Below are 25,704 nucleotides of genomic sequence, written 5' to 3'. Positions count from 1 at the left end.
GATTAAACCACAAAGAAAAAACAGTCCATAAAAATTCCATAACTGTACTGGCAAGAAAAAGGCTTTCTAAGGAAAGGCTTGTAAATCCTTAGGAAGGTTTTGAATTACAGGTGAGTTATTTTTCCTCCTGTTGACTGAAATGCTTAACATCAAATTAGGATTAAAAAAAAAAAAGTCAACAAGTGTTTCTTTCAAATGTTCAATTTCATATTTCTGAAGTACTTTATTTCCCCACAGAAAAATTAGCATGCCAAAACCCAAGCTTCTTATAGTTGGTGAAGTTTCAAATCTTCATGCTTACAGTCATTCTAACAAGGTTCCTGTAAGACCTAATAGCACAAATTTCATCCAAGATGACTTCAATAATTCTGAAAAGTTATAAAACCACATTGTTTTAATAGGTTTATAAAAGAAAATTGGTTCTGGATGGAATATTGCAAGTTACTTTGCATCTACCAAGCTCAGAGCACAGAAATGGCAGTGAGAGAACAGCAAGTTAGCATTTGATGTGATTGTAACCCCAGACCCTGCAGAAAACCTACAAAAGTATGTAGTCTCACTCTGATGCTGAAAGACAGTGAAGAAGGATTACACACACATACCACACCCTCTTTCCCAGAAACTACAACAGTATTCTTTTGCCTATTTTATACAAAATAAAGAGTTAAATCAATAGGATGTCCCACTCCCCTCAGTCATTGAGCTTAAATGGTAGTATTGCTGCCACTTAAGTTTGCTTAATAATTAGAAAACATTTGCTGAACATCAACAAAATTAGTTAAGTGAGAAAAACATTAAATGGACAAGTTGAACAGCATATGGATCACACAGCTATGTAACATGGTTTTCCCCAAAAAAACCCCGAACAACAATCCTCGAAAAGGGAAAGAAGTCATACCACAAAAAAAAAACAAAACAGCACAAAAATCTGTTTAGATTTCCTTCGCTAATATTTCAAAAAGCCTGCACGGAAAGCAAGTATCTCCCTCTGCAAGTACACAGTTCCTCAGAGAACTAATACCAATGGAAGTGCTTACAAACATCTTTTGGGTAATTAGATTCTGGTTGCTCAGCTCCCTGTGTTCTGATGAAGAAAATCTGTGTCAACAGAGGAACAATAATTTGGTTTGAAGCAAAAAAATCCACATTAGAAATAAACAGGAGCCATACCAAAATTGCAAAATAATTTTCGTTACTTTCCTCTCTAGATCATGCTGAGCCTGCTTCACATCACCTTCCAATTATTACTGCAACTACCACCAAGCAGCTGACCCCAAGTACAATGCCTTCTTCCAGGAAAATACAAGGCAGCTGTTCAACGTGACTACAGTACTTAAGAACTCTGCTTGAGGACAATCTCCATTGTGCTCAAGTGATCCACTAGCCCTGTTCCTCCCTGCCCCCCTCATTTGAATGAGATAAAGTTCTCTTTAGGGGCTAGAAATGATACACTACTTTGTTTTTTCATTGCTGTGGTTCTGTGCCCACATCTTTAGCCTCTGGAAGGTATTTTATGTAGCAATCCAAAAATTGCACTGCATAACTACAAAACCACTTTGTTCAGACACACAGACTTCAGGAAACGGCAGTACTTCAAGCAAAAGGAAATGCTTTAGTAACTTGAAGTTTTTGCTGACTCCTCTACATTTATCCTATAGGCACACTGTAAAAAATCAACTACAAAATACTAAAAACAAAACAATTTTACCTTTCTGATTCATCTTGTATCAATTTTCTCCTAAGTTCTATTGGGAAATATAAAACAAGTGATAATATCTAATCTTTCTCAAAAATCATACAGTATTTGGAGTACCTAAACACCTGGAGCTGAACTGAATGGCTCTGCTTTCATTCATATTATCTGAAAAATAGTCATTTCTGTAACAAAATGGTTACACATGCAAATCAAAAAATGCAGATGTGGTGGTGGCAGAGAATCATCCCAAAACTGGAACGAAACTATCCTTACCGACTCTTAGATGCAGTGATAATTTCTGTGGCTGGATCTGTGTAATGGCTTCTGGTTTCAGCTTCTCTGCGGCACCTTTCTTACGATTTGTTACTTCTCTGTTTTCGAGCACCTGCTTGCTGCCCCTGGGATTCTCTATGTCTTCCATAGGGCAGCCTTTACTCTTCAGTGCTGCCAAGTCATCACACCGGGCAGATGTTGGCTCTCCTTCTTGCAAAAAGTCCTAGAAAACACAGGCAAAAGAGAATCACATTTAGAGCTATGTGCAAGTTCTTATATTCTACCCACAACTGCTCTTTCTACAATGATAACATCTATCTTTTTGCAAAGTTCAGTAATAAAGCACAGTCTTGAAATATATTAAATGATACTACATATATTCAATGACTACTATTTACTCCAGGAGTTTGCATCTACTAATACTTATCTGTGTATAAGATGCAGGAGGGAAAAAAAATAAAGCCTAATGCCACTTCCATCAGAAGTGGGACATCTGTTTAAATTGGCTACTCTAAAAGTAACTACAAGTAGAAAAATCTTTCCTTTTCACATAGTTACCAATAATGTGAACCTACTCATACAGTCTGCTTTTAACATTCTTTTCTTTTTAATTAAGACTATACAAGTGTATCTCGGTACTCCACAACAAAGCAATAGCTACTGACAGAGCAGGGCAAAGACAACTCTTATTTTGGGGCATTAAATCTGAAAATAACACCCATAAGCAAAACCAATCCTTTGCTTTATTCTGAACAACAAATTATCATTACACCCAACCTTAAAAAAGCTATAACTTCAAATATAAATAAATAAGGCTTTTAATTGAGAAACTTGGCAATTCTGATTCTGTCCCCATCCCTAAAATATGCATATAAATAAATGTATACTAAACCTTGTCAATTTTTGGTGACACAGACCTACAGGAAATGTGATAGCTCAAGGTGAAATTATAAAAGCAGTCAGTTTAACTAAATATTGCAAGTTTATAAGCTGGTTTTGGGAAGAGTAAGTAGGCAATATACAGAAATAAATATAAATTATCATCTCCTAGCAAGAAAAAGGAAAATTTCTCAGTTTCAAAAACAAACCAAAGAAGAGCTATAGAAAATATTTCCCTCTGTTTCTAACCTAAAGAAGATATGTCAGCATACAGTGGTTATATTTTATATTTTGCAGTTTCCTGAACTTAATTTTTCTTAACCTAAGAACATATCCTTTTTGTTTCATAATGAAACAAACTACCCACCCACACAAACCTATGTCCTACTCCTCAGGTCTACCAATAGAAAACTAAAATTTGAAAATCTTTCTTTTAGAAGAAAAATCCCCTTCAATCTCTTTCCCTGCTCCACCTACATCTGTCTAAAATTAGCTCTAACTCTAATGTCACTGGAAGACTATAATTAAGCATACTCAGATTCCACATTGGACTAATTTTAAATAACTATGAGACAGCTTATAGTGTCTGTATACACTTAGGATTTAGAAAATGAGAAGTAAACATATTGTGAAAAATGTTTATACTCAAATCAGAAAAATCACAGTATTCGATTAAGTACAAATAAATATTGAAGAACTAGAGGAAACTACTGTTAATGAAAACAGATATTTCTATACAGGTAAAGTATTTACTAAAGTTTGAAACCAAGGGAAAAAAACAAACCATAAAAAGATTTTTGCAACACTTACTGTTTTTTTACACCAGCCACAGTTTGGTCCTGCTTGTATACATTCCCCACATGACTTTGCATTTGCTTTTATGCAGTCGCTTCCACCTAGCGAGGAATGCAAATCCGTCATTTCAGTTATAGAAAGGTGTTTTACAACAACAGCACTTCACTTTTGTAAGCTAAGTTCCAACCAAAGGTTATTAACATGAGATATGACTGACCTACTGCATTAGCATTTGTCTAGTGAGGATGTATTTATCCACATAAATAACTGCTGAACAGATACCATTTTAAAGCAGCAATTAACTACTGCAGTGCAATCAAGTGCCTTACCTTGCTGGGCAAATCCATTCCATATTAAGCAACAGAGGATGCCAGCACACGTGAGCCATTTGAAATTAGTCTGGAAGACAAAAGAGAAACCAAACTGGATGAAGAAGTGCAAAAAAAAAATTCACAAAGCTGTGGACATATAACAGTTTCAGAGGAGACAAGGAACATGGAACAAATACAAATCTAATTCTCTTAGTTGTACCAGCTGCACAGTTTTGCCTTAATACAAACCATATTTGTGGGCTACACTGTATTTAGAAGACATCAGAGTAGCTTCTTAAATTCTTTTGAAATGTTCTTTTGCTAGGTAAACTAGCAAGCTATGAGAAATTCGGAAATGTCGTTCACTTGGGAGGAAGAACCCAGACCAGTTTTTTAACACCTTATAAAAAATATTTATGCTCTGAATGTTATCAGAGAGACACTTCTAAATAAAGCTACCACAATAATACAGGACGGAAACAGAGCTTCTATACTCACATCTCCATTTCAAGATAAACACCAAGGCCTTTGACAAAACATTTTCTCTGTAATCTTCAAGGGGCATTTTGCAGATTAACTTTGCATTTTATACAACAAACTAGAAATTTCATCTCAAAATACGCACCATAAAGCATCCCTGACATAAACTCTACCCCTGTTTTTACTTCTTTAGACAACAGAAAAGAATTGGATACCATCCATCCAAAGAAAAAAAAAATTGTTTAGTGCTATAAGTATTAATGAAAGGCTAAATTTTTCTAAATTGTTTCCTACCATAATAGCAGGTAGTCAGCCAGGGTCAGTTGCCTTTTAAATTTTGATACTATTTTAAATTTTATTTCTCTTTTATTTAAGAGTTCTGAGAACTTCGATAATAATGGGCAGTTTTCTTGAACACTCTAAAATGTTGGTAATTAAATCCTCTCCAGTCATCCTGGAAACAAAAGTATTCTTAATAACTTTTTGTTCTAAAAAAATCTCTTGCAGTATAGCCAAGGAAAAGTGAATTTGGCAGAATCTCCTAAACTGAAGATGTCATTTTTCTAGATGATGTACTGTTTTTTGTACAAATTAGCAACAAAGTAAGCAATGCTCAAATTAGTACAGCAGTTGAGTTTGGTTTTTGCACACTAAAGTACAGTTGTTACTTTGCACATCCAGCCAGACCTATCAGAGAAGGGACGGCTGCTCCAAAATCTGATGGGGTAAGTTTCAAACAGAAGCCAACCCTTTGCTAACAAATTGTATCCAACAACAGTATTAAACGGCTCATATTTTTCTGATAAATCACTTTGGCTCACTTTTCAGTGGATGCTATGGGGTGGTGAAAGGACAAGCAGTGGAGTTTAGAGAATATGCTGTTGAACTACTTTGGTTGATGTTATGCATAAGCAAAAAGGAAATCACTGGTTAAAAAAAGAGGAAAAAACAGAACTGTGAATTATCTCTTACTTAACCTTTGAACACTACTTACTGCATATATGCAACTTGAATTTTTCTCTGCACACTTTGTAAGTGACCAGTCCTTCATTCACAAAAACTCTCTTCCAGAACACTTTTGTTAAGCTCCTTTATAAATGATCACCTAAATTCAACCTGTGCAACCACAAACCTTGATCAGAGGGGAATGGTGACCCAAGGAACGTGAGCAGGTGGAAGACAGATGAAGGGACTGAACAAAGGTTTGGAAAGACAATGTTAGGAGCCCACCTACCAGACTAGCAGTCTGGACAGCAAGTCCTTACTAGGTTGCTCAACTTTCAAGTTCTTCCTGGTTTTATGGTAGGTATGTTGTGTTCACCAAACCTTGCTTCCCTCAAATGAAAGGATATTTTGTTACTCAAGCAGTTTTGCTTTTAGCACAGCCCAAAATGGGGTGGGCTTTTCAGTAAGAAAAAGTCCAAGCTGCTGGCACCAGGTAAGTACCATGTTTTCTGTCAGCCTAGACAAGAAAATTATTAACAGTTCACCTTTTTAGGGCAGACTAAGAGTGGATGCACAGCAAGTCCACCCAGACTATATAAATAAATCAGCAAAGAGGTGACACAGTGCTAAAGCTATGAGTAAGACGGTTTGGAAGAGAAACGTTCCAGTGGAAATGCATCTGCATGATGAATGCAGCTCTGGGCACAGAGTCCCGGTAAAGTTAACAAGGAAAACGTCCTTGTCCATATATGGCTGCGCCAATGCCTCTCCCGGAGCGACGCACACAGCCCCTCGCTTCCTCTACCTCCTCAGCTAACAGCTTTTCCAGCTGGGGAAATGCAAACAGATCTGCTGCTCCGGATCCAGCTCTGCTGCTGTCCCATGCAAGCAGAGACATGCACCCCTCGTCCTGCTGCAGCGTCGAATGCGCTCCCCTGCCAGTCCCCAGTCAGCAGTGGGAGCTGCCCTCCTGCAGATTCTTCCACTGAGGGAATAAACCCAAGCAAACAACTCCAGAGCACACCGGATAGCCAAAGGCTTTGGAAAACCTCGGTGGAGCGACAACTAAATGTCGTGTCAGTATTCAATCACAAATGACTGCGACTGAATAAAACCCCAATTGTTACAAGAAATAAATGAATATTTTTATGCAACATTTAACTATTTTCTACTTGTTCTCCCCTTTCTAAAGCCTTGAAAAAGATTCCGGAATTCTTGAAAAAGTGTTTTTTTTCCTCCCTGAAAAAGCAACTTAAAGCCAAGAGACTGAAATCACTTTAATACTGTATTACCACTTGGATCCTTTCTAAAAGGCTGCAAATGGTGTACTGTTGAAAAACTGATTTTAAAATCATTTCTGCACATTTGTGAACCATAATCTATTTCTGTTAAATGTTTTAGGAAAACTAACATGAACATAACCATAAATGTTTAGATTCAATACTTTCCAAGTTGTTTTTTTTACTTACTGTCTTGACAAACAGTAATGTTTGAAGAAATTTTTTTATTTATAAAATCAGCTTTGATGGAAATTTCCATAGCTCTTAATTTGAAATGAGAGAGTCATTAAGTGACAACGGAAAGAAGAAACTATTATTTGTCCACAGAATATTGAATTTGTAAATTACATATTTAGAACCTTCACATTCTGCTAATCATCAAGATATTCAGAAATTAACCACTCCACTGAAGCCTTTTAAAGTTTATTTATTAGAAAGGCAATAGCATCCCTACAGAAACTTAACTGGGCAAACGGGATCAAGGAAGAAAGGTAAGAGTTATACACACATTTATTCCTTTGAAATTAAATACTGATGGCTATGCTGATCTTCTCTCATCACTTTCTGGCCACAGTTTATACAGATATTAAGGCAATATTAACAACAACATATTGGGTTCCTGTAGTGTTAGTCCCCTCAGCTGAGCTGCTCCTCATCTCACCCAGTAATGCAGAATCCACCAAGCTGATGGCAAGCACAGGAAAACACTCCATGGCATCTGCCCCTACTGCATCTGAACTGTGCCTCACTGCAAAGCTTTCCACCGAAACACGCAACCGGACCATGGGGGAAACATTTCAGTGTGCAGTAAGAGCTGAGCTGTTGTGCAGACAGCACCTTTTAAAAGCAGTATCCAGACAGCCAACTTACTCATATCCCCACACACCACTCTAATTGCACTTACAAACCTAGAAATGAATACACACCTCACACTTTTGGGCTTGCATTCGTGCTTCCCTCAGCCTGACACCTCGTAGCATGAGCTTTATTTTCATGGTTCAGAAATGCTGCATGGAATCGATTCCTCCTGGAGCTGATGTTACGTTTACAGCCACTTTCATGTAGTGCAAGGATGGAAAGTCACTGAAGAGAGCTGCCCCATCCTCCTTGCTGATTATTCCCTCTTGTTGGTTAACCTCTTGGCTGATTATTCTTACTGCTTTCCTTTTTGATCAATGCCAGCATTACTGCAGCCACCAGGAGGGCTGGAACAAGAAAAGATCTTTCTGAAACTAATCCAACAAATAAGTGTCTTGTTTCTTCCACCTGGTTACAAAATCACTTCTCCTGGTGCGGCAGAAGTGGTGAGAAGAGGATGGAGAAAAAGAGAACTTGGAGGGGGTGGGGAGACAAAGGCTCCTGCTGCTCAGGCACAGCCTGTGGCTGTGTGCTGGACTACACTGGTCACACAGCCAAGCCCCCACCCCCAGGCATGAAGGCTCTGGTTAAAAAAGGAGCAGGAAGAGACACATTTCTAAAATAAGCAGAGTGTAATAGTCTCTGGAGATGCCTGTTTCAGAACTTAATGGCTACTCTCCTACAACAGTTCCTTCTTCCCTCCCTCCAGAAGGTTTCCTAGCATCAGCTGAGGGCCATGCTTTTCAGTATGAATTTTACTGACTGGCAGAATGAATCCCATTCATATTTCTGAAAAAAATGGGGGGGGGGGGGGAATAAGGGACTGAAGAACCAAACAACCTCAGTGACACAGGACAGCAATTACACAGAAACTACAAACCTCAAGCAATGACCTGCTAATACTCTTGACAGCAGAACTCCCTCAACAGAACTCTCTCAACAGATGCCATTAATTACAACCTCCAAGATGCCTGCACATGAAATAACTCTAAACATATCTGCTTGTACAACTATTCACTGCAAAGAAGCAATTCACTATAAAAGAAAGCAGTAAAATGGTATCTTGCTGTTCTGTTTTGAGAGAGGCATATTGCTAAGGCACCAGTACAAAATAAAAAAGAAGTTTCACACTAAGGACTTCCTTTTGATTAAACTTTCAAGCCTGCAGTATAGATTTTCACACAAATCTTAATTTGGTAATTCTTCATTTATGACCTTCACAGCTATCTTATTTACTTAATCAGTGTTACTGTGATACTGAAGTATAGTCAGAATACACCACACAGTAAATTCCAGGACCACTATTAAGAAACTACATGATGCATTCTTCATTAAACAAGCAGAGATTTGGAATAAACACTGGTGCTTGAATTGCCAGCAATTTTAATCAAAGAGCCCAATCCTAAACTCAGCCTGTAAAACTATTTGTTTCCTGGATGCAGACCAGCCTTCTGATTGTCTGGTTGTCCTTCACAGAGGCCCAGCTCCTGACCTTGCGTCATGAGGGATGAACTAGCAGAGCATCCCCCATGTCGGGAAAGCGAATTTGATGGGAAAAGTCAAGATGGACAACAGAAGTGCAGTCCCCAGAGCAGGGCTTTGCAACACAGCAATCCAAATGGGAATGCTGGAAGTAAGCCTTCCTTCAACAGCCTATCACGCCTAACAGCATTGGCTCATGACCACAATGTTCCTTCTGCCCCTGGTAACTTCACAGACGTGAATGCAGCAGGTTTTGAACTCTTGCAGTAATATGGAAAGAATGGGATGTTATCACAGACTCAAGAGCAAAATAAAAAATTCTTTAGCAGTGAAATAACTTTTACACAAAAAGTTCAGCATATAAAGACTGCTTACTCAAAATGTTTCCTGAGAAAACTTTAAGGCATAACTACTTCAGCTACCGTGATGCTACAGCATAAAAGAATCAACAGTATTCCACATTGGATGTAACTTCTGTCAGTTATTTCTAAGTTAATGGAATAAGTCTCCAAATACTCATGAGAATCACTTCTATAAACACTGTTTTAGCAGGGCATTATATATTTAAATAATACATAATAAACTAGTAAAGACTTAACTTTCAATTACAAGAGAGTTAAAATCTACAGAAAATTGATTTTCTGCTTAGGTTAGGGAGACCAGCACCTCCATTCCAGTATGGTTCTATAAGGTCACCTGCTGCAACTAGTGTATGGCACTGTTAGTTCAGAAGATTCCCCTGCAGGGTTGGGAGTCCAAAAAGAGATGAGAATATACATTTCTGCATGCTCAACCATGAGAAAAGAGATCACAATTCTACAGGTTTGACATCAAAATTCTTGTGCTGTTCCCGTGCCCCGTAAGGCAGACAAACATGAAGAGTAACACAACTGCTAAGACTCTGAGTTACATTACATTATTACCACAGTTTATTCATACCCTAAAAAAATTCCCACGGAATCAAGTATCTTAAAATTCACCAAAAAGGACTGAATGCAGTGGGAAAAACCAGTAGGTGTTAGGTTCTAAAATAACCTTGTGTCTTTTGCTGAAATCCCAGCATGGGCACCTACAACACACGGCCCCTTCAGCAGAATAAATGAAAATGTTCATGTACAAGTATGAGTAAGCTGAGGCCACAGCTCATGAGAACAGAGCTGGAAGGCTGTTCATGGTAGCATCTTGTGTCCCCAGGGTATGGGGTGTTTGTTAGTTTATTTAGGACACAGCTGCTTCAAGACTGAACCACTAACTTCACAAGCACTCACATGGTTTGGCCATATTATTGCTTTTACATAGAATTTGCTGGTGTTTGTTTCTGGGTTTCACAGGAGCTCTCAACTGTTTACCAGTTCTAAATAATGGAATGAAAAGCAACTGGGTATTTTTATGCAAAGTATCTGGTTTTGATTTGAATTATGGAATGGAAACAAATCTGCCCAAGTTAGGTGCCCGGCTGCAGGAAATTGTGGTGGGGAAGATTTTTTTGATGGAAGACATATATTTCATCTATAATCAGAAAAAATACAGGTAGCGGTTTCAGAACAACTGCAGATGATAAGGTTTTCTGGTATCTGACATCTCTCCACAAGGAGAAAGATAAAATGCAGTAGATCCAGTTGAGACATGACAGAAGATGGTAATCAAGCCCAGATATTTCGCAGTTTTGTGGCATACACAGAAAGTAAGGTAAATGGGCTTCAGTCCCTCCTCAGCCCCAAAGGGTTTGCATTCCCATTTCCTGGGAATACTCTATCATCCTACAGGATATACTAGTAAGAGCTTTAATTAAACCAAAGCTGCTCCACAGAACAAAAGGCACAGAGGCAGAAAACAAACTGATAGTTTTGTCTCCAGTATACCTATTGAAGGGCTCATACAGCAGCAGCTAGATAAAAAGGTGTTGGTGTTCCAGTTACTGTTCCCTGTAATATTTACAGCATATTGTCCATGAGAAAAAACAGAGTCTTGGGTTCATAATCTGGATTATGAACTTTATTTCTTTCTGACCAAATGCTCTACCCTGAAGGAAACTGAAGGGAAACAGATGTATATTCACACTCGGACACATAAGACAGCCTCAACTGCAAACCTCCTGTGTTGTGGATGACAACTCTGACCAGTGCATGCTGAGCTGAAATCCCTCTCTACTTGCAGACCTGACCAATCCAAACAATATGGACTACTCTGGGGACATACGCTATAAGTGAGTACAAGGAACCGAAGGCAGCCAGGGAACTTCTGGAAAGCCATAAAAACCTACAGAATGTAGACTTTTATGGAACATAGCAAATGTATAAAGGCAGGGTAAATTACATACCATGCTGATTTTCATTGTATTTATATATCTGTTTCCCTGAATTTCTAAGTTTTCACTAGCAAAATGTATTGACAATTTCTCTAAATGACAAAGTCCTGCAATCGGCTGCCCACTCATCACAAGAAAAACAAGTGCCATAGCAAATTGTAAAGAAGACTACTGCTACTACAGCCCACTCAATTTATTCACAGAATATTCTGAGATGGAAGGGACACACAAGGATCGCTGAGGTCCAACTCCTGGCCCTGCACAGGACAGTCCCAAGAATCACACCATGATTTGTCTTTTCATGAAATATCTCTATTTCAGAACCCACACATGTCAGAATTTCATGGTGACAGAAGGTAAAAGAACAGAAAAAAGATGCACAGAGGCAACCTGAAGATGCAGCTACTGACAAAGAGCCTTCATCTTTGTAGTCAGCAAACCCCAAGTGCAACCTTGATCTCTTCTCTTTGTTCTCAGGCTTTTTGGAGAGCACTGTGGTGCAGGCAGGATTAACACTGGTTAGTCAGCACCACTTCTGAAGAAAGGACCTTTTCTCAAACAGTGTGTGTACACACTGCCATGCACAGATAGCTTGTAATTCATTACTAGATCTTCACAGTACTACCATACCACAAATCATTACACTACTTTGCTGTATTAACCATCCTTGTCCCTGGCTTGGATTTTATGAACATGAAGAGATTATTTGTATAACACTTTCTTGACCTGTTGAATCATAATTTGAAGACAAGATTCAACAGTTCAGATGTTATTCTGGAAAGCATCTCAATGCTTGAAAGGCAGGTAGTACTTAGACACAGCTCACAGGAACAAGCAACCTGTGCATGATGACTACATATATGAAACAGTTCAAGAGCCAAGTCAGATACTCTTTCTCATGAAAATGTTCCTTTTTTAAAAAATGTTTTTACCAGGCAGTTATCCACAAACTGCAATTTACAGCATAAACTGTGAGAGCTCTTTTTGGAAAACTAGACTAACAAGCAGGTGTATTGTGCTTAAAGTTCAACACTTAATTAGGAGAGAAATACAACTCTGCCTGTTCTCCATCAGAGCACTCAGACTTGCAGCTACATCTCATTAAAACATCAGCAATGTGCTTGATATGTTGATTACCTATGGCTTAAACCTAGTTTAAACTATAACATTTACATCTCTGACCATCCAGTTTGCAAATAGATCTTGCTCTACACTTCACAAACTGTTGTGCCTATGAAATTCCATGCAATTGCATCCTGCCCACAGAACCCGAGGATTCATACAAAGATACAATGAAGCTCTTTGAATTTTAGGAAAGGACAAAACAATGTCCTGCGCTGCTTATGTCGGTGTGCAAGCACCCTGCAAAGGCAGCATTGCCAAGTCTAAACCACAAAAACACACCATGCCCATTGCTATCAATATTGTGGTTGAAAGTGTTTGCTACACCTATAGCACCTCTGTACATGCACACCTAGAAAGTTTCCTCTTTAAGGATAAATCTACAATGTGGACATGTGCCAATAACAGCTATAGGTCTTTTTTTTTCCCCCTTAAAACTGTCACTGTCAAAAATATCCCTTTTCTATACTCTTTCAAACATAAGCTTCCAATAGTTCAACACAACTTTACTGACTCAAAGCACATTGTCCCCAGAAATTGGTACGAATTATCATCGTACTCAATCTTGCTGTTATCAGTAGGCATTTTTCAGTAACAAATATTTCAGGATTTTCATTATTACAAGCATATCTTCAGACAGTTGTGATTAAAACTGAATTTTAAAAATCTGTTGTTTCAGTACTTTTCAAATGCTTTTAGAACCACAAGTTGTTTTTGCCATAACAACTTCGTTTTTTTTCTAGTCTAAATATAACACCATTTTTTTTGGTGGGAGAAAGTGTGAGCTGGATACTTAACTTGTTTACATAGTTTTTTTCCAGCCTACAAGACTTCTTGGCTACGTTTAGCATTTCCATCACAGACAGGTTACAATCAAGAATGCCACATAATGATTTAAGCCATTCTAGTAGAAAACATGAGGGTCTGTTCCATGTGGTAGTATTAAATTCCTGCATACTCTGCACCACTTACTACTCCCATAAAGACACTATTTAATTTTGTGCAACTTAAACCTCACATTTATCCACACATGGAAACGAAAAGTTTAGTTAAGCATATAAATATAGCTCTTACACAGCTGACTGTAACTGATGCTTCCGAGGCTGTACTGCCTCCATGACTGTCACAACATCTGGCTAAACTTCATTTAATCCAAGCTTCTCTGTTAAAGGAAAAGCAGAACAGAACAGAGCATGTTCTTAAGTAAAAAGCTAGATAATTTCAATAAATGCAATGTCTCACTCATCTATTTCTTTAAGAAAAAACAATTGCACTTGTGCAGTGGCGATTGCTGCAGGTACTGCAGGAAGGCAGCAGCTGGCACACCACAAAGAGAAAACTCAGCGGAAACTCTTCTGTCGTTACATGGCAGAGTTCACCCACCAGGAGCTATCATTAACACTCAGGGTACAGTTTCAGCAGCCAAAAAAACCCAGATGAAAGCAAACTGTAGCTGAAAGAATCAGCAGTGCTGCAGCATCGCCACAAGAGCAACCTCTGACCCTGCACTACCACTCGGGGACCTCCCCCACCTCCATCCCAAGCCAGCTCCACTTGGACCTTGGGCTATCCCTTTCCCCTCTGTGTCAAAAACTACTTTCTGTAAGCCTCAGTGAAAACCAGACCTGCACATGGACAGAGGAGTGCTGAGGAAACAGCTTCAAAGAAGGGGCAGGTGGCTGTCAGACAGACTACCCTTCAAAATTACACTGGGCTCTCTGCTGCTAAACCAGCCCAAATTCAGGTTGTCACAGGCCAACCATCCTAAACTGATCTTGGATGAATTATTTAAAAATCCTCTGCAACACAGCCAGCAAGTTTGGGGAACTATTCTAATTTTATTTTTACAGGTTGTCAGAATAAATTAGTTGGCCAAAAAAATTAACAGAAGCAAAGAACAAAATACTGAAGGATTTTAGTTTGTTATTTGTTCATATTTTAGTTCAGAATTTGAATAGCAATAACATAAAATAATATTTACAGATAATATTCAAATATTTAGCATCAAGTTTTTAAAAAGATTCACTATTTAAACACAATTTAGAATGAGACTTGTACTGAAACAACTCTCGTCCTCAACATTCTTTTAATGCCAGTGTCCATAAAAATGATCATGTAGAAAAAATAAACTGGTCATCCCACAGAACTACATACAGCCTTATAAATTTGTATCTATGTAATTCTGAATATAATTTAATTCTATATATATTTAATTTTTCATACATATGTTATATATTTTTGTGTATGTAACTAATGATGATTATTAATTCAACGGCAGTGATGACAGGATAGGCAGAAGCACAAACTGACACAAACAGTGGACTTTATCCAGATTTTGATGCAAATCTGAGCACTTGCAAAAAGCTCATCAATCTTAGGAAAAAAAAATAACTTCAACCTTAAAAGACTTTTTAATAAAAAAATCAAAACCAAAACCACCCAAGCTCATCACAGAGTACTTCATAAAAAGCAGTCCTGGCCTGAACAATCTGCCTATTCATACACTTCTGCTGCTTTCCAGAGCAGAATTTTAAGCCTGGAGTCCACAAGCTGTTTCTAAGAGCACTGCAAAAGACAATAAAAGATGAAGTTTCTCATAGTAGCCAAGTACATCTACCAGTCTGCTACTGCAGAACCCAGGAGCCAGCTCAATTTCTCCAGACCCTCAAATTCCCCACTTTGCACCCTGCATCTCTCTGGTGCCAACTATGGACGATACTTCTGCCTCTTAGCTGAGCCAGTGGAACAAGCTGAGCAGTAACACCTTGCTGAGTGATTTCTCACCTGATCTAGCAAGTTAAGATGGATTACTCAAGTCAGAAGAGCACTGAAGTAGGCACAAGCAGATGCTGTGAGGCTCCACAGCAGTTTATGCCAACTTATCTCTGGACTGCCACAGTGCCACACGCTCTCACTATGAGTTGCACGTTTTCCCCTTCCTCCCCAGCTCTGAAGCGTGCCCTTCACAAGGCATGTGGTCTCCCAGCTGCAACAACTGAACTAACTAAAAATTAATTTTTGACCAAGCTATTTTTCAGCCAGAACAGTTATTTCAATAACTCAATGTACAGCCCTATAACTTCCACAGCTGATGCAAGTAGGATGGCAAAACTGCGCAGCTACAGGCAGGAGGGACAGGTGAGACCTAGCACTTGTATAAATTGCTGCAGAACCACATTCCTATGAAAATTAAACACAATTTTAGTTGAATTCATGGCTCAAAAGCCACTAGAACATTTTTCAAAATATGAAATTCAGGTAAATTTGAAAACCAATTGTCTGCTGCAAAGTTTGAGTTATCACAAAAGAGTGAGGTTTTTTTTTTTTTAACTCTGCAAAGACACAGCATTAAAATTGCTTCCAGCTACAAGCAAATGTTGATCATACTTAATACAGATATTCTTCATTCAGAAAATGAAACTGCATTGTGAATTACGCACCAAAAAGAGGCAGTACCTGGGCAAACTCTTTTATTACTATCCAAACTGGACAACTGGCAATGGTAAAAATGCTGGCAAAAATCTTACAGTATAGTTACCCCTTAAAGCTGAAGTTGAGTTTTTTACTGAAAGGAGATATCTGTAACATGGCTGTGTAACATTTTAGTCTAGTTTTGAAAAGTTATGTAAACAACACATGTAGTGGAGGGAGAGAACACATACATAGAAAAAAATGTTTGTTGCTGTTTATTGATTATGTGTTTTTAACAACCTATAGCTGGCATGTTCAGCATGTTCTTCCAAAAAAGGAAATTTGCTGTTTCCTTTTTTATGCTGAAGTCCACACCCAGGAAAAATTACACTGAAGTTCTTGTATATTAATTTCTCACACTGATTTTTATTTCCATAGAAGTTACAAAAACAACAACAAAAAAAAATCACTCCCCACTTTTTAACCGCACAGTAAAAACAAAGAACAAGTGTTACTTTCTAAAATGTTACACTTTCAGGTGTTTTGGAAATGCACCTAAGTTATAGTCATATGTAACTGAAAGACAGATTTTTAATCTATTCTGCCACAAAATCAGCAAATTGATAATTCAAAAACTGCCAAGCCTTTTATTTTATGCAGATGGGCTATGTCATGCCTTGCAGCTTTGGGACAATCTCCACCTGGCGCCACAAAGTCAGCACAATAACACACACTAAATACAACCCTGCAAAAGCACAGAAGGAAACTCTGAGAAAGTAATTATTGACTTTATCCTAAACCCACTAAAACTAATTTCCTAATACACAAGAAAATAAAACATCAGTGTAATAAGAAAAAAGCCCAGCCAGAATTCACTGGCAGCACACCAACCACGCTTACCCTAGCCAACCTTGCGGATGATGATAGCACAGATTTCCTCATTTCTCCTTTTCATTAACAGAAGAGGGAGCATTTCACTTGCTGACTGGACAAGCACAAAACCTTCAGCCGCTCCATTCTCAAAGATGTGTTAGCAATATCAGAAGCCATCCTGATACAAAATTTATTCCAAATTTATTAATAACCAACTACTAAAATGTGTCATCTTTTGACACCTGGGAGAATGCTTTGATTTAACATCAAAAAGATTATGTTCTTTCATATTTATTTCCAGTTCAGAAACAGGCCTTCCTTTTAGTTGTACTCATCTTTATACAAAACCTCTTCACCTAAGATCTGAACACCAGACAGCTGAGGATCTAGGCAGAGCTGGTGTTGCCAATTTAATACTTAAGCAGATGAATTTGTGGAGCATGCTGGCCAAGCTACTAGAATGCCAGGTCCTTCATATGACCTCCTATGGTCCCCAGGATGCTCCTGGATGCTCTGGTTACCCCACTGCTCACTGCTCCTCTGCTTTGTGGAAGATCATTCCCAGCAGGTCTTGCCAGCCTACAAGGACCCAGAGCACATGAGGAAAGATCAGAAGCATCTTCCTGCACAAGGAGAAGATGTGACTTTTGGTACCACTGCCCAAGGTAAGCACATGTTAACACACATTAAACTACAATTCCACCAAAGAAAACTAAGAAACACCAGAATGACAACTTATCCCCCTTTCCAAATGGGCACATCCTTATTTCAATATTTATTTCAAGGGCAAGTGTATGTCAAACTACACATCCCAGTCTCAGGTTTGTTTTCCAGAGCCCAAGTATGCACTGATATACAAGATACCACTTTTGACTCATCATCATTTCCTAAGTGAAATACTGACTCCTTCTAAATTAATCTGATACAATTAATTTTCTTCTCTTTTAAATAACCACAGATCAGTCATGTTTGAATGAGGGTAAGTTCAGTGTTACAGTTCAGCCCAATATATAATTACTGTTTTTCAGTCTGCCACAAAGGATAAAAGAAACATTTCTCTTTTTCTGTTCAGCTTCCATATAAAAAATGTTATTTTACTTGCACATATACAAAATTAAAAAAAAAAAAAGTTAATAGCTATAACAGAAAATTAAATACAGGTACTTCCTTGTAGTATAAATACTACAGGGAAATTTGTAGTTTAAAACAACAAGAATTCATACAAACAACAGCCCTTCTTCCTGCTTTTGCACTAGAATGTACCAAGAGCAGAAGTTAAAACTAAGTAAGTCAAAGCTAGGACTGGTGTTAGGTATGTGTTGCATTTTATTACCATTATAAAGAGGAATCTGCACTTAAGCATGATCTTACAGATTAGAATTTTTGAGAAAGTGATTCTTATAGTCTAATGATTTGCTGACAAAATGTGAGAACTGCATTAATTTAAAAAAGATTTGCAAAACATTTTTCTGTGATAGAAAGGAATTAAAAGGATGGTGAGAAAAGACCAGAAACGTCTCAGCTCTTACAAGCAATAACAAAGTTGAGATTCCAGCCTCAGCTTTGTTACTCAAAACCTTCCCCTCTAATAAAACCACAAGAATACTAATGGTATTTTGTTGCTGCTGTTGAAAAAGGAAAAAATGAAACACATGAAACTACTTTTAAGACAGAAAGCATGCTTCATAAGCCATTTTGCAGCCGACAGTAAAGAGGAATGAGAAAGATACACCAAAAAAAATAATCACCAAAATATTAAAGAGCTTCTGCTCAGTGACACCCTAAAGATGATTACAAGTAGGAATTCTATCACCTTTTTCAAAAAAACACATTAATATTATAGTCTCATCAGGCTAATTCCCCTACCATGTGCTTGATTATGTGCAAATTTTGTTATAGATTTGAGACTTTACCATCTTTCTGAACATATCCAATCCATTAATGAGAAAATACAATAGCCTAGGAAGTCCACTAACCACTCTGATTAGTTTATGAATAGAAAAGTAATAGAAGGTGGTTATTACAAAAATACATGATGTTAAATAACAACATTCTACTAAAGAGAGCACCTTCAGTACTGAAAAAGGCAATCATATTATTTAGTGATGTATAAAGAGCTGCCTAGTGTCTCATTTTTTGTTCAGAAAAGTTAGAATTTTCATTTTCTGCATAACATTCCCAACAGAAGCTGTCCAGCAAGCTTACATGTGTCTTAAATTGGGCTATAAAGTCACACAGCTAAAGCACATGACAATTTCTTACAATGAAGCCGTATATACTTTTTACTGGTTCTTACACTAATAATCCACATGGTGGGAGAGAAAAAAGTTCAGAGAAAAGGTCTTATAAATTTATTCTGACTTACAGTTTTAGGAGTTTAGGTTACTGGACCACACCTATTCAGAACAAATTATTAAAAAAAAAAAGAAGAAATAGAATATGTCGTCCCATTTGTGGGTAAACACAAAAATGGCTTTGTAGGCTAGCCCAGAAATGCCATAACCACAACGACTGACAGATACTGGTCAATACTGTGGTCCCCTCTGGTTACCACATGACAAGAAATACCATCCTTTTTAGAAAGTTGTCAACACAATACACCACAGGGCAGAGCAATGAGGAACTACACAGTAAAAAGGAGAACATATCTGCCACCATAAATAACAATATTCAGCAGCATTACGACTATCTAACAGATTTTAATTTTCTGACACAAAAGGACCATTAAATCACATATAGATATTGCCAGTATCTGTCCAGGAGACAGAGGTGCAGAATTTTTTTCATCTATTCATTTGTTCTCAAATCTGTGATACTCCCTCCCCTTTGGAAAACAAACAAACATCCTCTTCAGAAAAAAACTGCTAACTCTCCCCTACAACAAAAACTTATTGTCATGTACAGCTCTGAGATGTGTTTGTCTAAAAAATATCCCTGCACACCTACACCGGAGCAGAAGCCTGAAACACCTTGAGTATGGAACCAGAAACATCAGAAGTGGCAGTGAGAACTGCTATTAGAAGGTGACTTCAAAGCAAGGCAAGTGGGGCGAGTGAAACAATTTGTAGAATCAGCAATATAAAGATACATGGGAGAAGAGAGGCAGGAAAACACAGACTGAACTCTTGAGTTTTCTGCTGCTGGTAGACCGGAAATTTTCTACCAGGCACAGAATATAGCAGCTGACTTAAAAATCTAGTCATAGGGGAATAGTACACATACTGACAAGTACTTTTTAATGACACTTCCAAAATAAATCTAACTACACATTGCCTTAATTATATTTTTAAGATTGATTAAATTTATTTAATTGCTTCATGAGCACTACCAATAGAAGCAGCTTAAAAGGCAAAGAAAAATAAGAAGAAAAAAGGCACTCCCAACAAGGATTCCCTCTCAAGAGGACTGACGGCAGCTCCTAAGAATTAAACAGATGCCAAAAGGCTTGGCCATCCTAAAAAAAAAGTTGGAAAAAATAAATCACTTGACATTTTAGAAAAGCAAAGGAGGCAGAATAGGCTTTGCTATTGTTAAATATGGATTCTGTCTTTTCTGGATCTATCTAGTCAATGTCTTTTCCAAGTGCCACATGAAGTGGCATGAGCAATCTTAAAGCCAGTGATTAATACTGATTTAACTTCATTTGAGCAATGCCTCACTGATTACAACAGTCTGTCTTACATGGAAGGGGTACAAAACACACTCGGAAAGGAATGAGGAGGAAGAGAAAGATCAGGTATACCAATGGCCAGCAAGCTCCATCCAGCCTTCCTCCACATATCCACTCTCCACACCACGTGAAGAGAACTACCAGAGAAAGTAGCACAGTCACACATCCACCTCCTGTGCAGCAGTGACAGGGACACAAGCAAAGGCTGCACCTGCACCATGAGCAGGTCCACACTAAAGACACTCAGGCCTCGGACCATGTGCAAGAGAGGAGCAACAGGGACCCTGCAAGGCTGTCCACTAGAAGGGAAGGGAGCCTCATGCAGAACTAGAGCCTTTACTTACCAAAAGGGTCCCATCAAGACAAAGTACTTAACAGCCTGCTGAGCAATCACAGCTGCAGTACCCTGTCTCAGTACCAAGAGCCACAGCCAAGCACGAAGCCTGCAGCAGACTGATGAGAAGCTGGCTAAGTGTGCATCACATCACTCAGCTAAATCGAGACTGGGTGGAAAGGCAGGCATGACAACTATTTACAAACAACTGACGGGCACTCATACCAGCAGCAGCAAGGGAATTATATTCAGGGCAAGGGAGACCACAGCATGTGCCCACCCCATGTGTGCACGGCTCTCCCCAAGTTCGCCTTTCTGCTACCCCAGTTATCTACTTCCTGAGCTGCTGCTACAGCAAACAAGCTTTTTTAATATCTGAACTACAGCAGAACTACCCAATGAGAGGTAGAGAGAGGATGGTTTAGAGAGAGGAATGAAATCACGAATCAGGAAGAAAGAACAGCAGGAAAAGTTCTCAGACAGTTTTTTTTCAGCTTTGGGAATCACTTCCCAAAGGAAGCGGTGTAAGGCTAACCGCTTGAGTAATTTAAAATACTCAAGACAAAACACTAAAATTCTGCACTCCCATCAAAAATTCATGCACATTCTTAGAGCAACAAGCATCCCTCCAAATCAGTCCTTTACAAGGGTGGGCATTACTGGGGACATGGTACAGATCAGACAACTGAACAGAGAGAGCAGAATGAGCTCCCTGGCTGCACCCACAGAGAACAGCGGAGTTGTAACTGCTGACATTTCATTTTTAAATAAATATGGTTCATTTATCATGTGGCTGGCAAACAGATACAGCACTTAGCAGCTCCAACTTTGGTTAAGGTAAGATTATGCATGCCTGTCAGCTTTTAACCTTTCAGCTGAAACATCTCTGAAAAGGACAAAAGTTGAAGGTGTTCACATCTTAAACTTGTCTTGTCTTGCCAATCTATTGCCAATGGCTCACTGTTTTTGCAATCCTTATAAATAGAGCCTTAGGTGAGCTTGCAAAATGCTACTTAATCATTACCCAGAGGCAAGTAATATTTTTTTGTGACAGGAGAATGAATCATCGGTTTCATCGCTGGGACGGATGTGGACAATGAATGTCTTTGCTACTCTTAGTCTTGTTTAATTTAGTCTAATTTACATCTTTTTAGTAGTATAATACTACTTTAAAAAGGCCCATACAAACAACCAAGAACAACAAAATCCCCTCACTGCTACCAAGCTGCCTCATTTCTCAAAACTTTTCTCACACTGCCACCATCACCTACCAAATGATCTGTGTGCCAGGAGTACAAGTTATTTAAATCTGTTTCCACATACATAACGTCCTGCTTAATATCAACACCTCAGCACACAAGGAGCATTGATTGTGAGTGGTTCTACTAATCTAAATGGAGACAATCGTTACTCCTAAAGGTTTGTGTATCTTGGCAAGAATAGAACTGTAGCGGTGATGGCAAATCTACCAGAAAAATCAACATTTTCACCCAACAGCTATGTGCACATGTGCTGGCATGAATGGACTGTTGTATTCTATCAAGGACAAATGAAGACGCAAACATGAACGCTCATCAACTTCTTTTCATAAACAGTCACAAAAGCTACCTAATGAGTTTAACAGGCAGACAGATACTTATTCCATAACATAAACACATCTGACATGGGCCTGTGAGTCAGAATGAATTTCTCATTGCTCCATGTTTCCTTCCAACAACCAGTAACTGAAGGCAATAATAGGAGACAAAGCATTGCACTACTGCTGTAAGAGTTTTCAGAAATCCCCATGTGGGACATGGCATAGAGGCCTCACATTCCCACTCCATCCCGACACGAGTTTATAGCAGGCTACAGAGGCTCAGAGCCAGCTGGACGGCTCGAGCAGCCAAAGGCTGCACTGCGACCATCCCGTCATTCAAACCGCGCACACGCCGCTCTCAGCGCTCGCTTTCTGCAGGTATGTGCGGGACAATCCCCCGGGTACTCGAGTTCCCGCACTGCCTCACTCCTTTCGTTCCCATTCCCGTAACTCCGGCGCCCGCTTCCCGCGGGAGGCACCTTCCCCCTGCGGACGCCCGCCCTCGCCCGACTCCCGGGAAGCCGCCCGAAACTTTCCCAGCCGAGCGCTGCCCCCGTCCCGGGCACCGCCGGCGGGAGGCGGCGGCCGGCACGGGGCACGGCACAGGCACGGGGCTCCGGCGCCGCCCGGGGTAGAGCGCTGCCGCCCCGCCGCCGGGGCAGGGCCGGCCCCGGGCGGACAAAGGCCTGGCCGGCCCCGGCGGCACGGGAAGCCCGCGGCCGCCGTCCCGCCGCCACAGGAAGCCGCAGGCTGGGCCCGGCACCTTCCCGCCCACAGCGCCGGGCGGGCACGGCGGGAGGCGGCGCCCCCTCCTCCGCCCGGGCCGGCGCCGAGGCACCGCACACGGGGCGGCGGCGGCTCCCGGCGCGGGAAGCGGCGCCCGCAGCCCCGCGCCGCCCGCCGGAGCCCGCCCGAAGCGCCGAGCCCCGGGGCGGCCGCAGGCACCGCTCATCTCGCTCCCGGCCGGCTGCGAGCCCCGCCCGTCCTCCCGTTACCTCGGCCATGGCTCCGGGCAGCGGGCGCGCTCCGGCCCGCCCGGCTCGCTGCGGCGGCGTCCGGGGCTGGGCTGGGCAGGGCTGGGCGCGGCGGGACGCCCGGGCTCGCTCCTCGCTGGCTGCCCGCCGCCGCCTGCTCGGAGCTGCTGCGGGAGCCCGGCCCGCGGGGGAGGGGAGGGGAGGTCCGCGCTCCGCGCTGCCCGCCCCGGAAACACATTCCTCCCCGCTGCCGTCAAGCGGGCCGGGGAGGCGTCTGCGGCGCGGCGGCAGGGACGGGAGAGCCGTGCCTGAGGCAGGGCTCGGTGCCCGCTTCCCTCCCGCTTCCATCCGTGCCGCCCGCCAGCGCCTTATTTGGCGGGGTTTGCCGGCGGCTCGGCCGGCCCCGGGCTGGGCCGGTGGGCGGGGACGGGCTGGGGCTGCCCCGCGGTCCGCTCGCTCCCGGCGGTGCGGAAAGGCTGTTCGACCCCAGCCCTTTTCCAGAGCTCTTCCCCTGCTCCGCTCCCTGCCTGGTTCCACGCGCGGTCACAGCGCGGAATCTGGGCCGAGGGGATCCCTGCCCCTCTTGCTGGCAGCTGCTGCCAAGAGCAGTGGAAGTCACTGAGTGATGAGTGCGTTTGTCCGGTGCTACACTCGCTCCGAGCTAAAAAGTCGCTTTCCCCAAATACCTCGGCCGGAGCCTGCTGGTGTTAGGAGCATGCTCTTGGTATTTTAAAGTGCCCCTTAAAATAAGTACTTGGGAAATTACCGATTAAAAAAAATAAAATGAAAAAGCGTGCCTTTCGACACCTTATTGAAGGTAAGGTGTTGGGAAACAAGCTATCAACTCACAGCTCAGAGCTCTAAGCACTGTCTTTATGTGTGGCTACTGGAGCTTGAGTCAGTTCTTGGTTTTGTATGGTTAACTTAACCAGCAGTGCTGCGACTTGTTTATAATTTTAATCACTTTTCCCCTGCTTGCTTTCTAGCTGCATTTTGGAATAAGAAAGGAATGATGTTTCTAGTTTACTCAAGTGTGGCCTGTGATTCAACCCCGTGTTCCACTTGGGCAGTGCAGTGGTTTAGGGCGCAGTCTCCTAACAGCTGTTTTAGCAGAAGCTTTTAGTGCTGGTACAGCTGTAATTGCAAAACTGTTTTAGTGGTGTTGGAAAATGAGACTGAAATGACAGACTACTGCTCCAAGCAGCCCCATCAAAAGCAAGCACTGGATAAATGAAATGGTAGTTAAACAACTTTGACACTCAGAGATAAGGACAGCAGGGACTATATGTTTCAACAGGTAAATTAATATGTAATATTAATAGTGCCAGGAAAAATGAAAGCCATCAGAAAGCCAAAGTTTTAAAAATTGTAAAAATTAATGCAAAGTAAAAGCAAATGCCGGAGGGATAGTGGTCTGCAAAAAAATGTGGGGAACTTGAGTACTGGGCGATAAAAATTAGTTTTATGCAAGGTATTCTTCTCTGCTTCTTTATTGCAGGGAGAAAAAGCACATCTGGTGCTAATTATGACAAGGTTGTGGATTTTGATCCTTGTATGGGCCATTCACTTAAAAGATGGACTCGATGATCCTTGTGGGTTTCTTCTAACTCAGAATATTCTGTGATTTTGCCAAAATATGCAAATAGTGAGCAGCTGTCCACTATACTGTACTTCAAAGAAGTGGTGGAAAAATGTGCTACTGAGATCAATTTGGCTCTGAAGACTAAATAAAACTGCTCAACAGACTGGTTCAAATGCTACCCAATGCTCTGCTCAGATCTTATTGTGTCAAGTAGCCAGTGGCTGGCTGTGCTGTGCAATAGGAAATCAACAGGAAAAAGTCTCACAAAATGGCTGAAAAAAAAATCCACTGAATTATTTGGCTGCTTTCTGGTCTCCTTTGGAGAGCACAGATGGGTATGAAAATCATGAGTTATTTTCCAACACTTGTGAAGTACTAAAGATGCCAGAAAAAAGAAAAAAAAAAAAAAGAGCTGGAGGTATCTGAGCCAGTAGACACAATTATAGGTGATGTCAAAATGTTTAATGTAGTGTTTCTGTACTGCAGTGTACATGACATCTGGGAGAGTGAGTGAGCAGTTTTGCACAGGAGGGCTCAAGAAAAGATGGGTTTTCATGGACTGAGTGGGAAGCTGGGAAGTGTTTGGTTAATTCTTATCTTGCAGATACAGATTTTATAACTTTTACACAAACACAAATCCCAAACCAGGTTTTGATGTGTCCAGTGCTGCTTTTGTAAAGAAGCCAGATGTGTAAATTGGGGGTGCCCAGCTGCAGCTCCAGGGCTGGAGCTGAATATCCCTGTGCCAGGCATCTCTATTGCAATCCCTCCCAGTGCCTGGCTGGGAACCTCTGGAGTGAGGGGGCCACTTGGGTACCTCAGGAGCCACTGCCTCCAGAGAAGCAGGAACTG

General features: G+C 40.7%; 1 protein-coding gene and 1 long non-coding RNA gene across 5 annotated transcripts in view; one reads left to right on the top strand and one right to left on the bottom strand.

The window, feature by feature from the left end:
• The window catches only part of ITGB1 (integrin subunit beta 1), a 43,323-nt gene extending 19,874 nt beyond the window's left edge, over positions 1 to 23,449 (bottom strand). For 2 of the 4 annotated variants that reach the window (XM_021542964.4, XM_085572970.1), the window contains exons 1-4: positions 23,292 to 23,449; positions 3,973 to 4,042; positions 3,659 to 3,744; positions 1,970 to 2,192 (exon numbers count right to left, since the gene is read on the bottom strand). In XM_021542964.4, coding sequence (XP_021398639.1) covers positions 1,970 to 2,192; positions 3,659 to 3,744; positions 3,973 to 4,042; positions 23,292 to 23,300 — 388 coding nt within the window. In that variant the 5' untranslated portion in view covers positions 23,301 to 23,449. Of the gene's footprint in view, positions 1 to 1,969; positions 2,193 to 3,658; positions 3,745 to 3,972; positions 4,043 to 4,203; positions 4,227 to 7,585; positions 8,369 to 23,291 lie in introns of those variants that run through there. The other 2 variants (XM_085572971.1, XM_085572972.1) reach the window with 2 other exon arrangements.
• Positions 22,556 to 25,704, top strand: part of LOC146768119 (uncharacterized) — a 35,721-nt gene continuing 32,572 nt past the window's right edge. Inside the window, exon 1 of the long non-coding RNA XR_014953210.1 lies at positions 22,556 to 22,674. This is a non-coding gene — a long non-coding RNA (uncharacterized LOC146768119). The remainder of the gene's footprint in view (positions 22,675 to 25,704) is intronic.

Source organism: Lonchura striata, chromosome 2 (genome assembly GCF_050655825.1).
Source record: "Lonchura striata isolate lonStrDom1 chromosome 2, ASM5065582v1, whole genome shotgun sequence".
Taxonomy (NCBI): domain Eukaryota; kingdom Metazoa; phylum Chordata; class Aves; order Passeriformes; family Estrildidae; genus Lonchura; species Lonchura striata.
The sequence above is the reverse complement of the archived record's forward strand: the minus strand, read 5'-3'. Positions and strand labels throughout refer to the sequence as shown.